This window comes from Orbicella faveolata, unplaced genomic scaffold, assembly GCF_042242905.1.
Source record: "Orbicella faveolata isolate gen_17 unplaced genomic scaffold, um_ofav_v1 contig_1, whole genome shotgun sequence".
In the NCBI taxonomy this organism is placed as follows: domain Eukaryota; kingdom Metazoa; phylum Cnidaria; class Anthozoa; order Scleractinia; family Merulinidae; genus Orbicella; species Orbicella faveolata.
The window spans coordinates 38,521,423-38,536,914 of NW_028301536.1; the positions used below are offsets into that span (position 1 = coordinate 38,521,423).

At 36.9% G+C, this 15,492-nt stretch overlaps 1 protein-coding gene across 2 annotated transcripts; it reads left to right on the plus strand.

Moving 5' to 3' along the window:
- On the plus strand, window positions 1–14,786 carry LOC110062824 (atos homolog protein A-like). Of its 2 annotated transcripts, XM_020769765.2 has the most exons (14): window positions 2–245; window positions 1,655–1,854; window positions 3,168–3,310; window positions 3,818–3,943; window positions 6,960–7,545; window positions 7,889–8,044; window positions 8,189–8,250; window positions 8,442–8,538; window positions 9,071–9,115; window positions 9,894–10,007; window positions 10,333–10,407; window positions 10,968–11,105; window positions 11,667–11,701; window positions 12,726–14,786. In XM_020769765.2, exons 1-14 carry the CDS (start codon window positions 230–232, stop codon window positions 12,865–12,867), a joined length of 1,935 nt encoding a protein of 644 aa, XP_020625424.2. In that variant the 5' UTR covers window positions 2–229; the 3' UTR covers window positions 12,868–14,786. The 2 variants fall into 2 exon arrangements, with proteins under 2 accessions (XP_020625425.2, XP_020625424.2); XM_020769766.2 differs by lacking the exon at window positions 1,655–1,854 and having other exon boundaries at window positions 1–245.
- Window positions 14,787–15,492: the final 706 nt, after the last annotated feature.

Sequence of the window (15,492 nt, forward strand, 5' to 3'; positions counted from 1 at the left end):
ACAGAATCTTCGCAGTGACGCGAGCCAATCAAATCTATAAAAACCACTGGAATCAGTTGTTTAGCTCCATAATATTTGAGCGCAAAACAAAAAAGTTTTTTCGTCGCTGATTCAGAAATTAATCTTCTTCCAAAGCCGGTATAAAAGACAAAACATTGCCTTTGCCCTGGCCTTTGCTACACTGTTAACAAAATGAAGAGATTGCTATAGTCAACTCACTTGGAAGACGATGAAGCCGGGCGAAGGTAAGCGACTGATGGTATTCTAGGGCAATTGCTGACGTGTTTTTCACATGAATACTTTTAGCCTGCATTTGCCTTTTTAAATACATTTAAAAGCTAGATCTCGCATAAGAAATTGTAGCATTTTCAATGCCGGATAAATAACTTAAAGAAAGCCAGTTTACATTCGAACGATTAACCAACTGGTGAGAATATATTTCGACCTAAGTTTAAGCCTATGCTTATTCCTTGACAGTCAGAAACACCCGAAGTTGATACGTTGTGTTCGCAACCAATTAAGCTTACTCCTCTAAGATTTATGTATGGCATGAGCCATGAAATCACAGTGTACTTTGTGTTATTCATGGCATTGTTAGAATACCAGAATAGCACTTCACTGTAAACGTATAAAATATGTCGTGATACTTCTATGTAAATGTGCAGGTACAACAGCATTCTCTTGCATGAAATATCCTTTATCCTTATGTCTTCAAGGATGTGTTTATTCGCTGGTGTTTTGAGCATATCATCTTTGAGGACCGTGTAATTATTTTCCTCGTATTGGATTTTGATATTTCTAGCACCCTCAATGGAACGAATCGTCTTTATTTATGAAAAAATAGAGAGACTACAGTCATGATTTGCCTGAAACCATGTAGATAGACCATGCTAGTAGCTCATATATTCAATAGATATTGCCATTGATATTTGGCTCATTATGCACACATGAGAAAGACACCTTTCAAAACAAGTTTCAGATCACACTACAGTAATATGTTCTCATATATACACATATACATGATGCTCACGCATTAGAGAGAGTTAAATAAAAAGCTGCAAGATGCAGTGCTGAGAACATGGAGAAACAAACACTTGCACTGTTGAAATTATGTAACGTTGTAATCTTAGATAAGATAGGCTTTAAGGGTACAAAGGTCAAAGTCATTAGCATTTTTCAAAAACTGTGATCTCTTTTTGGGAAAGAGGTGATATTTCATTTTCAGTAATACTTCCATCAGTCTTTAGTCTGTGAACAGTGATGTATTTGGCCATGCCAACACATGCTAGTCTCCAATACAGTACTGGAAATTTCCTTCTGTTATATAGATATTGATGAAAAACCAGGATTTTTCTTGTTCCTAAAATTGGATTTCTTTGTCACCAGAAGTGAAGATACCATTTTTATAGATCTTTTACATGTGAAAATTTTCATGTTGTCGTGGTTACAGACATGCATAATTTTGACTTTTTAACACAGTAAATAACATTTTCTTCAGAAGCAAAATGTACTTTATCTTTGCATTTCATTTATCTTTGTGTTTCACATTAGTATGTGTAGCAGCCAACCCTAATAAACTAAGATAATCCTATCGTATAGCAGATTAAGTTTTTCCAGTCAATGAAGTAAGTTCATTTTTGCTGTCAATCACAAGTTCTAGCAGGACCAGAAAGTGAGGTTGCAGAGGAGATGGAGTGTGAGATGCAAGCCAGAGAGTTCTTTGTTCACATAGGAATGCTTATCATAGAAGGACGGACTCCCCAGCACTCTGACAAGGGAAGAGTTGAGGGGCCCCACTGTTTGTCTCTTTTTAGTGTTATTCCTCATGTGTGTGATCCTCAAGGAGTCAATAGTGTAAGTGTACTGTCTGCATGTTCATAAAAGTTATTGACTGACTGATCAGTTGATTGAATTTAAGCAAATTAAACTTAAATATTTTAATAAAAGGCAATTCCTTTGTGATTGTGGTGCAAATGCTCTTAATATTACTAAGCTATGAAGTCAGTGGCAGCTGGTCAGTCACAAGTGCTATTTACAACTGTGAAGTGAGGAATATGAGATAGTGCAGGTCCGTAGAGAGGTGGGTGGGACAGGTGCATCTGCATCCCCCTTCCCACAAGCTATGGAAGTCTGCCTATTGTGGACAGATGGCTAAAAAATTAATTTAACATAGACTGATTCAGAAACAGTGTTAGTAGTGCCTGTATATACTCCAATTCATAAACTGAACAAAATACTTAATGCATACATGTATTTAACTTGGATACAAGATGATAGATAGCCAGCGAGGCCTGGAGCACCGAGTTGCCTATAATCATCTCATATCTAACAAATGCAAGAGGATCGAATAATTGTTTTCTTAAAACTGCCCCTAAAATATAGAAAACCGAAATGAAGTAAGCATAACAATCCACAACCCCTCCCCTCCACCTTCCAAAAAAAAAACTAATAGTATGGGCATGCTTACCACATTTGTAGGTATAATTGCGCAGCAAGGATGTGCAATGTAATTCAGTGGAATTAGTAAAATACAGCTGCAGTTGAAAATTTGTCTGGCTTGTAAATAATTTGTACATTAATTTGTATTCTTTACTTCATGGCCGGTGTAAACAGAACTCAGCTTTGACCAACACTCGGGTGTCAGTCACAGCTTCTAGTCAAGAGCATTTCCTCCAGAATCGTGATGGTCAGGGGTTTTTTGGATCCCCTTGTAGCAGTTAATTTATAGTTCAGGTTTTTGTCTTCACATCTTGTATGTTACAGCTGTAGGGATTTAGATTGATGCTGACATAGAAAGGCATATTAAATAACTTACAAGCGGCTTTCTACACGCATCTCTGAAATGAAGGAAAAACTTTTTTCCCAAGTAGGATTCAAACCCACGTCTCCCCACATACTTAAGTAGGGCGTGATATCCACTACACCATTGGGGCAACCTCGCTGGGTGTGTGGCAACCTACTGACGTGAGTAGATACATGTAGAATGTGGCCAATCCAAGGGACATTTTTCCTTAGAGACATTTGTGTGTTTCTTGGCTCCTTCTTGACAATTGGGGTTATGTAACAAGTAGAGTAGAAACAAGAATAGTAAAATTGATGCTGAAAAGGTGAAAATGGAGGTCTGATATTTTTCTACAATCCTTTTCTTTTTTGGTGCAATCATGCAGTGTCAGAAAGTGCTTGAAAGGAAAGAGAAGATGAATGTGTTGTGGCAGAACAGCTCGCCCATGGTGATAACTGTAATGACGCAAGCACCTACTAATGACAGTTTGATTTTACTGGAAAGATGGACAGTTGAAGCAGTTGATGGGTAAGCCATGTAATTGGTTATAAATAATAACACAATGTGACTGTGTGGTGAATTTGTTCAGTAAATGCAATATAGATCATACCAGAGAGAATAATGCGGCTATAAATCTGATGTTTCCTGGCTAGCACAAGAAAGCTGCCAGTTTGCAGTGTGCAGCTGTCAGGAATAGAGACATGTTTGATGATTTTATATCAATTGGTAGAGTGGGTGAGATGAGATCATCAATCACTGACTGATTGATACCAGCTAAATATCAGCTGTCCTCTAATCTTATCCTAAAGTTTGACTGAAATGCACCATAACAAGCCTTTAAAATACTTGTATGTGTACAAGTAGGCTGGCATTACAGTGCTATACTCGCAAGAAGGTGGTTCCAAAAAAAGAATACAATTAAATACGAAATAAATTTTAAAACCAGTAAGGTTACATGACTACATACGATATAGTTTCTGTATAATTCAATGATGTTACAACTGCCTGTATGTCTTTATGCTCATCTACAAACAGAGCAGAAGTTCATGGCTGTAATGGAGGCATGCTGATCCAAGCAATCAGGTCGCACATTCATTTTTCTCAGCTGAGTGCTTGGTTAAGTCGAAGTAAAGGAGCTATTCCTTCTCATGTCATCTACAGGTCAGTATTGCAGCATGACCCATTTGATACAGCTAATAAATTGAATACAGTTTCAATTAATTATACTGGACACATCAAATTTGTATGGAAAAACCTTTTTTTGTGGCGGGAATTAGCATTTCCGGTAGACATGTTTCAGAAAAAAATCTAGGGAATAACTTCAGCTCAAGGCATAATATTTAATAATTTCCCTTTCCTATGTTTTTACTGGAAAAATCAGAAATTTACTGTTAAAGGTCACTCCAAAAGGCTTATTTTTTGTCTTCCCTTACAGGGCTTCAAATAATTTCCGGCTGGTGCTGGTCAAATTGTCCAGTCAAATCTATTTTTGCTCGGACATATCCCATTTTTGGCTGGTCAGACATCGATTGCGTCTTATCACTATAAAAGTGTCCCCTCCCCCATTCACATGATGTTTAAATATCAAACAAGTAAATTTTCAAAGCATTTATTGTACATGAGCATCGATCTCAATGTAGGAAAAGTGGAACGCATGGTACAGCAAAATCAGTATCACATTTGTACAAGAATTTCCAACAATAGCTGGAAATTTTATGACCATCACAAATCATTTATTAAATGATTACTAGATTTTTTATTTACTAGATTTTTTCCTTACCAGCGTAAACGACGGGACAAATTGTCCGGCCATCCAAGGATTTGACCGGACAAAACCTATTTTTGACCGGACATTGTCCGTTGACGGGCCGTTACTTGAAGCCCTGCCCTGCAGCAGGTAAACATTCAGCTTTTTCATTCACCAAAGTTTCAGCCTCTACATTGCCTGCTTTGTGTAAGAGATTCATCTTGAAAGAAGCGACTTTGGAGGCCGCCATTTTAAACTGTACTTTGCAGCCCGACCGTGTTTATGTGACGTAATTCTGTCCGACTCGAAATTGACAGGAAGGAGAAAAACCTGCAACTTACTTTGCATCCTTCACAAGGTCAGCAAAATGTGTTTTTTCCAAGTGATTATCCACTTCCCTATCTTCACTGATCTCATTTTTTGGAGTTTGGAGCATGTTTGGCCCAAAATAATACAGCTTCAGAGCAGCCATATCCCAGAGTGGTAGTTAAAAGGCTTGTCAGAAGCCATTTGGACAAAATGTCGTGGACAGAATGAGCTAGGTCACAGAAACGTGGCCTGGTTGCTGTGTACTGTTCAAAATGGCAACAATGATGTCAAATTTTGGGCTTCTTAGGAGACAAATTTCATGTGGAAACCTGCACTTTGGAGTCTTAAACTTCAGTGAATGACTAAACTAAGTGCAAGGTTTTTATTAGCACTGACAAAAAAATAAGTTTTCTGGAGTGACCTTCTCCTTTAAGTACCATTTGCTTTTTCACACTATTCCCATGCCCCTTCCGAGTTGAAATATGGAGCAATGGGAAATGAAATTGGACAGAGCTCCTTTCCACTGGGAGAGGCACGGTGGCCTCATGGTTAGTGCTCTCGTCTCCAGATCGAGCAGCCCAGGTTCGAGCCCTGGCCAGGGACATTGTGTTGTGTTCTTTGGCAAGACACTTAACTCTCACAATGCCTCTCTCCACCCAGGTGTATAAATGGGTACCAGCAAATTTAATGCTGGGAGTAACCGTGCAATGGACTAGCATCCCATCCAGGGGGAGTAGAAACACTCCTAGTCGCTATATGCTACGGAGACCGGGATAAGCTCCGGCCTGATGGGCCACTTGGCCTGTATACAGACTTAACCTACCTTTCTACTGGAATGTTGTCAAATGGTGCATACTCATTAGTGGTGTAACGATTAATTGAATTCTTGATTAATCACGATTATGACCGTTTGGTTCGATTCACAATTCTTTGATTTCAGGTTTTGATTTTGGTTCGATTGTTTGTATACCTTTCTCAGAGTGCCCTCAGTGAGTTATTATATGATGAAATCAGAATCAGAACTCTTTAAAAAGTGCATTTTTGAATGATGAGTAAAGACGTTTGCAGTTTGTGTGCCATTTTGTGTTGTGTGGTAAAAATGTTGCCTTTTTAACACCCCTTGAGAATTTCCAAATAAGGCAAACCGTGTGCAACACGCTCATTGTATCCTAAAATTGAGGTTTAGGGCTGTATGCTGTCTACATTGTGTATCATGTTGTAAGAATTAAACAACATTACTATTTTGCATAATTGAATTGAAATAATCGAAATCGAAGGGCAATAATCGAAATTGAATCAAATCGCAAGGGATATGAATCATTACACCCCTAACACTCATCTCATCTCATCTCATCTCATCTCATCTCATCTCATCCTCTTTGTTGAAAATGTTTACTGTGCATTTGGCAGAAGATTCTCACTGGGTTTTCCACATAAATGGAAAGTGCTCATTGTGTCCCTTTTGATCCTCTTGGTCATGACAGGAAGCCTGTCTGCATTGTTTGTTAATGGTATAAATAAATGATATAGAATTGTAATTGTATTTCATTTTATTTTATTTTATCTATTTACTTTTTCTTTCCAATATTTTTATTTCTCTCGAAGATATCAGCTCACAAGCTACTCTGTAAATTCAAGGTTAAATAAAGTATGTGTGTAATGTATGTATGTATGTATGTATGTATGTATGTATGTATGTATGTATGTATGTATGTATGTATGTATGTATGTATGTATGTATGTATGTATGTATGTATGTATGTATGTATGTATGTATGTATGTATGTATGTATGTATGTATGTATGTATGTATGTATGTATGTATGTATGTATGTATGTATGTATGTATGTATGTATGTATGTATGTATGTATGTATGTATGTATGTATGTATGTTTTTTTGTTTTAACAGTGTCTATTTACAACGTCCATGTGGAGATCATGCCTGTAGATCATTTAACTGGCCCATTGACCTCTAGATAAGGCAGTTTGGGTTCAAGCACCCTTTGGGGTCACTGACTGTCTCTTGGGCACATGTCCTGTTACATAATAAAAATTATTTTTCAGCCTTGATTATCAAAGTACAAGAGAATTTCTTTTTTCTTTCACTTTTTGTTGTCAGGATATGTGAGACTGGGGAGGAACTACCACCAAGTAACTTTGTAAAAGATCCTGACTTTCATGTCTTTCCACTGGCCAATCTCCATAGCAACAGAGTGCTGCGAGTCAGTGTTCAGTCCTTACCAAGATGTGACATCTTCAACTTCACGGATGAGATTTTGGCATCTAAGATCAATCTCCTCAGTGCTGGCCACAAACAGGAACAAAAAGAACACAAGAATGTTAAGGAGAACACAATCTCAAATGATGAATTGCTGAGATCTCCCTTAAAGAAGAAGTCATGTATGAAAGATCTTGAAGCTAACCATCATTTGCAGACTTTGAATGAAAATAATCTTACCAATAAAGAGAAGAATTTAGACTTTTCAAAACCTTCAACAAGTCGAACTTTGGCTGAACAAGTTTCAAGAAACTGTGATGAGAATTTATTGATTTCTCCAAAGATCTCCCAGGACAGTCTAAAAGCAAGTTATTTGAAACTTCGCAGTCTTAGTGAAGGAACCAATGATGCAAAATTACATGGGCAGACAAATCAAAACAACTGCAGCAAAATACATCAACCTGTACATAATTTAGAAACAAAGCAGGTAAGTAAGGTACTCTGCATTACAGTCTTCCACTTACAATCCAGCAATAATTGTTAACAAAAAAGGAAACACTATGTAGAGACTCTTGAAAGAGAAATCCAGGTGTTATCCACCCTGTACATGGGAAAATTCGCTGGTAAAAGCTACAGGCAAAATTTGCTAAGAAAAATTTTTTGTAGTGCCTTATCTTTGTAATCTTGAACTACTTGTATCAAACTGCTGTAGGAGCCAGAAGCCTCAAGAAATGTAGATTGCTTTTAAGCCTTTTGAATAATAATTGTACATTCATGTTTCACATGTTTACAGTTTGTAGCTGGTTTTAAGATTTCCTTCAACTTAACAGAACTGTGATCACAAGAAACTTTCCAAGCAGTATCAAACCTCTGCGAACATCATAATTCCTAAAGGAGTCCTCCAAACACTTCAAAGTCGGCATGTAGGCACTGGTACTCGTCCGATCTTCAATTCAAGAACAGGCCTTCCTGTGTCTTCAAGCCCGGTCAGTAAGCTGGTCTCCCCCTGTGTTGAAATTCTTCCTCTCTAATTTCCTAATTTCCTTCAGTTCGATCTCTTGGCTTAATACTGTGTCATTAAACTCATTCTGAAATGCTTGGCTCCTTTCAACTTTGTGTGTTGTCATCAGGCTCCTCTTCGGCGCTCAGCTACAGATTTGGATATTGAGGATGATGACAGAGAACTAGCAAAGTAAGTTACTTACTCGTAAAATGAACACAATTTGTTCATTCTTAATCATGAGAAACTTAGCACAAGTGCTGGCAACTTTAAGTCGCAGCTCTGGCTAGGACTTATCGTTGTTAATTATTAATGCATAATTTTTAGTGACAGAAGTAACTTAAACCAACTTCAAGTCAATTTCTTCTTTTTTACAACTTAAGTGGCCTTCCAAAGAGGTCCAGCAACAAAGACCTAACCTCCATACTCAGTAAAAGTGCACCAGCGTCCACAACACAGAGTCTGCTTGGAAACTTTGAGGTAAAGTAATCAGCTGGCACGCATGTTTACTGACAAGTAACTTTTACAAAATTAAAATGTCACTTCCAAAAGACCATGAAAAGAGAAGGCTTGTGATGAAGTAAGACAACATTAAAAGACATTCTTTCCAATTCTTCTATCACAGTTACTTTCATTGTTGAAATATGTTGTACATAAGATATCATTAAATAGTTAAGTAGCATTCTATTTGACACAAATTTATCCAATAAATAAATGTAATGATATCAGCCAACAGCACAAGAGACATGACAAGCCTGTCCTTCCCATTCAGTACAGTGAGCATTTTGCCTGGACTTACAATGAGGCTGCTACATGTACTTGGCCAAGATGGTGCAGTCAGAATATTTGAAACTTTCCAAATACTAATCATGCTCTTATGGACTTCTTTTTGTGTTGTTTAAGTATTTGGCTTTATTTCTAGAAGGATTAGTATGATACAATGTACATTTTCATTTCATTTTCATGTTCATTCTAGTCATGCTTACATATTGATATGTCTGTCATTTTCCAGGAGTCAGTTTTAAATGGTAGAATGGAGCCATTAGGGACTGTTGAGGTAATGTTCATTCTGGTGTGTTGGGTTAGTACATAAAAATTGTACATTTTTTTATACATTTTTAAGTCTTAGGTCACTTACCCAGGCAGTGGTGAGTACTGACAACATGAAGTCCATTGATTTCCTGTTAATAATACTTAGTTGTGATTTAATAGTAAGCTGTTAGAAATAGAAACTGCTAATAATCAATTAAAAGTAGACTTGCTCAATAATTTTATAAATAGAGTAAAATGAATTTTCTAGCCTGAAACTGAATCTTCTCTTTTTTTTTCTTTTTAATGTGGCTAAATATCATTTAGCCAAGATTAAACTCAAGCTAATGCAGCCAGCTAGCATGCCCATCCAACTAATATCATTTAGGCAAGTTAAATATGAGCTTATGCAGCCAGCGGTTTCCCTGTTTGGGAGTATGTGACCTGTGGGGCGGCCCTCAGGGGTTTTGCAGGGGTTTATGGTTCATTGCATAATTGTTGTAGTGTATTCTGCTGATTGTTGTGGATCAGTTGCACTGCTTTGCTTGCAAATCATTGCGGATTCTTACACCCTCTCCTCCCTCCCGTTTTGTTCTTGGCCAGGGTAAGTATTCTCCAGGTAAGTAGATTCCACTGAATTTCTTTCAGTGTGACGGTGCCGGTTAGCGGACGCTCATTGGGTGGTTCCTGCTTTCCATGGTTGCCATGGATACCTCCTAGCGGCTTATGGCTTTGGCACCCCGCTAACCTTTAAGGCACCAGTTCCCAAGCTCATCCTCTGTTTCCTCTGTTCTTGCTGTACACAGGGTTTTACAGCTGAGTTAGGTGCCGGTGGTTGTTTCTGTCCAGCGCATGTCACGCTACCTGTCAAGGCATATTTTTTCAGTCTCTCTGATGACAATGCTCCATCTCCTTATTTGGTGAGCTTAGCTTCTTCAGTGTACAATTTTGTATACTACATGTATATGTATACGGTGAGTCATTCTAGAACAATATTGTCAGAATCTCAAGGACAAGCACATGATGAAGTATTATCAAAATTCTGAACCTTAACTGTAATATTATCTTGCAAACACTATACAGTCAGTTTTTTTTTTTAATGGTGATTTAACTAGGGGACTGAGGGGAGCTTTTGCAAGTTAAGTGACCAGATTTGTGCTGCGTTTAAGAGCTACAGTGTAGCTGTACATGTACATCGTCAGTTGAGGTATTAAGACTCTGACTTGTTATAATTATGTTCTCTAGGGCTACATCAGTTTAGATGATCCAAGAATCAGCCGGAAAGGATACCATGTACCCACCAAGGGAACTGTACAGCTGGTAAGCCACTGAACTGCTGTCATAGTGCAACTTAAAAGAGCTAACAACAATCATGGCTTTAATTTACATGATCAGTCCAGTTTCCAGTTTAACTCTACAATGTACAGCCAATGTACTTTGAACACTGCTTTCAAGCAGGTAACAGCACACCAAAGTCCTGTGTTGGGAAGAATCACAGTGAGACAGTAACTTTTAATTAGTAACTCTGTACATGTAACTAATTAAGACTTGACATAATTTCAAGGTTTTGCCAAAGGATGAAGATTGTACATGTAAGTTGCTTCTGAATAATTCAGTCAAATCTCCCTAAGATGCATGAACACATTCAAGACCAGCACTTAATCTGTTCATCTTCAAAGGAAGTGTCTGCATTTAAGAGATTCTGGGTAACCTTACACCAGTAGTTTTTAAACCATCAGACTTGTAAACGACTCACATATTACTCGCACACCAGCTTTATAACGAGGATCATATTTAGTTTGTGGTACTGCACCTGGACTAGAATGTTATTCTGTATTTTAATTAATAACCTCTTTATTTAAATTTTGGTGTGATTTCAGACTGTGTTCAACCCAAACAAAACTGTAGTTAAAATGTTTGTTGTGCTGTATGACTTCAGTGATATGCCTCCTAAGGCACAGACGTTTCTCAGGCAAAGAACATTTTCAGTCTGGAGACATTCTTGCCAATCAGAAGAGGTATGTAATTCAGCACACCTCATTTTCAACACAAAAGGCCCTCCACCATTTCATTCACTTCTAGTATTACATTTCATTGTGCACATTTAATGATCTGAGAAAATGGTGAAACGTCTAGCTGTAGCCTGCAAACAGGTTCCTGGTGAGCCCGAACGAAGCCCCTGTCCCTGCCCCAATCGCTTTGCACTCCGAATTCTTCTGTTTCGCGCTTGCTGAAATTTTTTTCCATCCTCGCCGGGAGCCTTTTTGCAGGCTAGTTTAGCTGGAGCTAAGGAGGTTTTCACAGAGTAATGATTCAAAGCATTGATTACCAACTGTTTGTCAATGAGTTTGTTCCACTGGAACTGATTTTTCTTAGAACGATTTTCCTTTTCTTACTTATTGTAATTTAATCTACACGGCATGACTACACTCGCTGATTAGATTAAATTTAATCAACAATTGTAGTCAGTAGGTTAGCAATTTGTGCCAAAGGCACAGCATATTGTTATGTATTATTGTAACTTAGACTGACAAATCAATCCATAGAAATATAAAAAGTTTTTTAATGTCTTGTTTCAGGATCAAAATTCTCTACACTATCTAATTCACTTGAGGTAAGCTTAACCTATTTCTACTGTAATCAAAACTGTAACAAAATTCTTGAACATGATTGGCTATCAGCAACCTGATTTGAGCATTAATTGGACAGTGTACACGTCATGCTTGTAATTGGACAGTACGCGTCACTTTGCGTGTGCTGTTGCGGTGCACTTTGTTGAGTAAACTGCTGAGTTTTTCAGCATTCATAACGACATTTAATCGTTGAGCGCTCAATCGATGGTTTGTTTGTTTCTCAAATTTTGTCATAGTTTTGATTAATTAATAACAGGGCTTCGCATCGTCCAATTCAGTCTGTAATCATACTTGTGATTGACAAATCAGACTCCCGCTTTGCAGTCATCCGATTTTGTTAATCACTTGTATGATTACAGACTGAATTGGACTCCACTCAGTCCTGTTACCATTATAAATGATTTAGGAAAGGAATAATAGTGTACAAAGGAAAGGAGGTTATTGCTTGATTCAGTGGAATTGTACAAACTCTGCTCCTTGCCACATGAAAAAGCAAGCAAACTATTCCTTTCTTTAGACGAAAAGACAAAAGGTTGTTATCACTGACAGAAATATTTTTTGCTCAGACCATTAAAATTTGAAATGATGAAATCATCAGTCGTGAAATGTTGCAATGGTTTCATTACAAAATGATGTTCTTTTTTCCCAGTAATTTTGTGGATTTCTGTCAAAAAGCCACAAAATGTCTTGATTATTTTGTGCAATACTCAGTACAACACTCGTAGGCACTACTTTAATGGTTCTTTTAGTGTCTGGTAGTGGTATTAGAGGCCCCTTGGAATGAATGTTTTAATGAGTTGAGTCAGTTCAGTAGGTTGTGAAATTATTCACGTTCGGATGATGTTCAGACTGGTGTAAGCTTTCTTCTGGATTTTGTTTTGGTTGCATGTAAACAACCAGATTATATACAGTCATGTAAATTTGTTTATTTACACAAGGCAGTTTATCCCATTGTTGTTAAAGCCAAGAGCTTACCATAAAATCTTCTTTAATTTTGTATTTTAGATTTGTTAGTTCCAAGTCAGGACGACTGTATCTTCACACGGACATCAGAGTGATATTTGCACGACAGCCTCCAGACCTCCCCAGTGGAGTCAAATTTTGCACAGTGACTGATGGACCTACAGAACCTCGATACACACTTTAACAACCGTGAATTAGAAAGACAATTACTTCAATCTATTTAGCATAATGTATTACAGACTATCAATAATAATTATGATTATTCAATGAAACCTTTATAATATTATGATAATTTATGGCAATTGACTTGTACCCATTTTTTAAAGTAATATTTATGGTATTGTAATGCTTTTAGGTAGGTTTTTAAAATTTATGATGTGCTTCATTTCTCTAAAAGCATGGATTTTAGAGAAACTCTGGGGGCTCAGAGTGAAAAATGCTAAAAGAGGTCTTCATTGGCCCTTTTCAGCCTTAATCACAATGTTACTCAAGGGCAGGGCTTTCTTTCCTCCTCGCAATGGATCTGCCATATTTGGAGTGAAGATTTGAACTGGCTGATATTTTGTGAAAATGAGTGTAAGGAAAATTGAACGCAACATATCAGTGATAACCGTGCCTAAATTAACAAATTTTATTAACCAATCAGAAGATCTGTCTTCTGTCCGATATCCCAGGATATCATGGTCACTAGGCCAAATTTGGGTATGGTAAAAATACCTAATGCAACCTTTTTTAGTATGCTTCAGAGGCATATCAGGCTGGTTTGGTCTAGCCATGGGTATTGGGGTTTGTTTACGTCTCTGCGAAATACAAACCATTGCTTGGCCAAACTGGCCTGATATGCCACCAAAGTGAACCGGAATGGTACAATTAGGTGTAATGATCAAGAACGTAGTGGCCATGACACTGATTTGGAATTCTTGGACTTTGTTGGTCTGTGTTAAGGTGCGGAGTTCACTTCCTTTTGGCGGGGTCTCGGGACTGTTGAAAAGCAGTTTGTAACTTCTCTTTATCTTTTTCATGTAAATCCAAGTGGCTAGATTATGAGAAAGCACAACCCGATCAGATCAGGAACATGTGCCAGCACAGTCAGCATTTCATTTCTGAATTATTATTATAATCATAAAAATTACGATTTCCGCGATTGTGATAGGCTCGATTTCCGCCGCTTTCTCGAGTCCGGTCCCGAACAGCGGCTGGTAATCGAGCCTACGATTGTGATTGGTTTAAAAAACTCCTATTTTCCACTAATTCACTTGCCAAATTGTTGTCGGACAGTTTGTTATCGGACAGTTCAATAAGCCAATCACATTCAAAGATGTAGTTTAAATCAACCAGTCACATTCAAAGTTGTAGTTACGTGCGTGCGTGCGCTTTTGTGTTTTTGGCGCCTAATTGCCGGTAGAAGACGCGGTGGCCTTAAAATGTTTTCATCTCCTTTGTAGGTATTTTAATGCAAATTTTCCCTTTCTTTCATAACTTGGCTATTCTTCTTTTCTCGGAAATTTTAATTTTTATGATTAATTGGTAATAAGACTTCGTGTCGTCCAATTCGGTCTGTAATCATACTCGTGATAAACAAATCGGACTCCCGCTGCGCGGTCGTCCGATTTTGTTATCACTCTTATGATAACAGACAGAATTGGACTCCACTCAGTCCTATTACCGTTACTTATTATTATTATTATTATTATTATTATTATTATTATTATTTTTTTTTTTTTTTTTGATGTTATCAATTTTTGATACTAAGTAACACATGGTCAAGTTTCTTGTCGTCGAACATGTAAGCATCTGATTATTATAATTTTCTACTTTTTTTCTCATTAAGAAACTCTTAAAATAGCATTTTTGAATTGTTTCTATTATTTTGTATATAGCGACGGAAAAGCTTTAAAGCGCAGGCATTATTTAAATAGGGCTTTAAGTCTTAACTGCTTTATAAAGTCAGTATGAAAAAAGGTGCAAATAAGCACTAAATAATTAAAAATTAAAGTTGTTCATCAAAGCATAAAATATTTTTTTCCTTATAGTTCATTTATTATTAATAAGTGAATTAAAATAGTGACCTGATTGAAGAATAAATAAATTTCGTTCCAATGATATTGCATTCAAGCTCAGTTGAACCCCGCTTTTTCGAATTCTCAGGGGAAATGAAAAATAGTTGGATTGATAGCAGGAGTTCGAAATTGACGATAGTAAATAACTTAAGGACAAATCCAAGGCAAATGGGTTTGAATTCGAAATAACCGAGTTGGAATTTGCGGGGTTAAACTATATGTTATCCTCAATTTAAACCTAGGGCTTTCGTGTGTTGGATTATTTTTATTTTGACTTGAGCAGTGAACGAGACTGCAAAACATTTGGCCCTCGAGTTCAGAACTTACGGCAGCCCAGAGGGGTCACCTACCATTTTTATTTTTTTAATGTTTGTTTTAATTTTTGTTTTCATTTTCGTTTTTTTCTTTTTTTTTTTAAGTTTTGTTTCCGTTTTTGTTTTTTGTCTTTTAATTTTTGTTTTCGTTTTTGTTTTGTTAATTTTTGTTTGTTTTTGTTTTTAATTTTTGTTTCCGTTTTTGTTTCTTAAATTTTTGTTTTGTTTTTGTTTTTCATTGTAATCTTTTTTTTCTGTTCAAAAAAAAGAAATAAAAACGCAAACAAAAATTAAAAACAAAAACAAACATTAACAAAACAAAAACAAAAAACAAAAAGGGAAACAAAAATAAAAACAAAAACAGAAACAAAATTGCAAAAGGCCAAAACAAAATCAGTGAGTGTAGACCATCATGCTTTGCTCCCAGTATCCATG

Excerpts from the sequence above, each read along its gene's own strand:
- LOC110062824 (XM_020769765.2), top strand. Across the intron at positions 1,855-3,167 it reads ATCCTCAAGGAGTCAATAGT|TGTCAGAAAGTGCTTGAAAG; the intron begins GTAAGTGTACTG and ends GCAATCATGCAG. Across the intron at positions 10,408-10,967 it reads CCAAGGGAACTGTACAGCTG|ACTGTGTTCAACCCAAACAA; the intron begins GTAAGCCACTGA and ends GTGTGATTTCAG.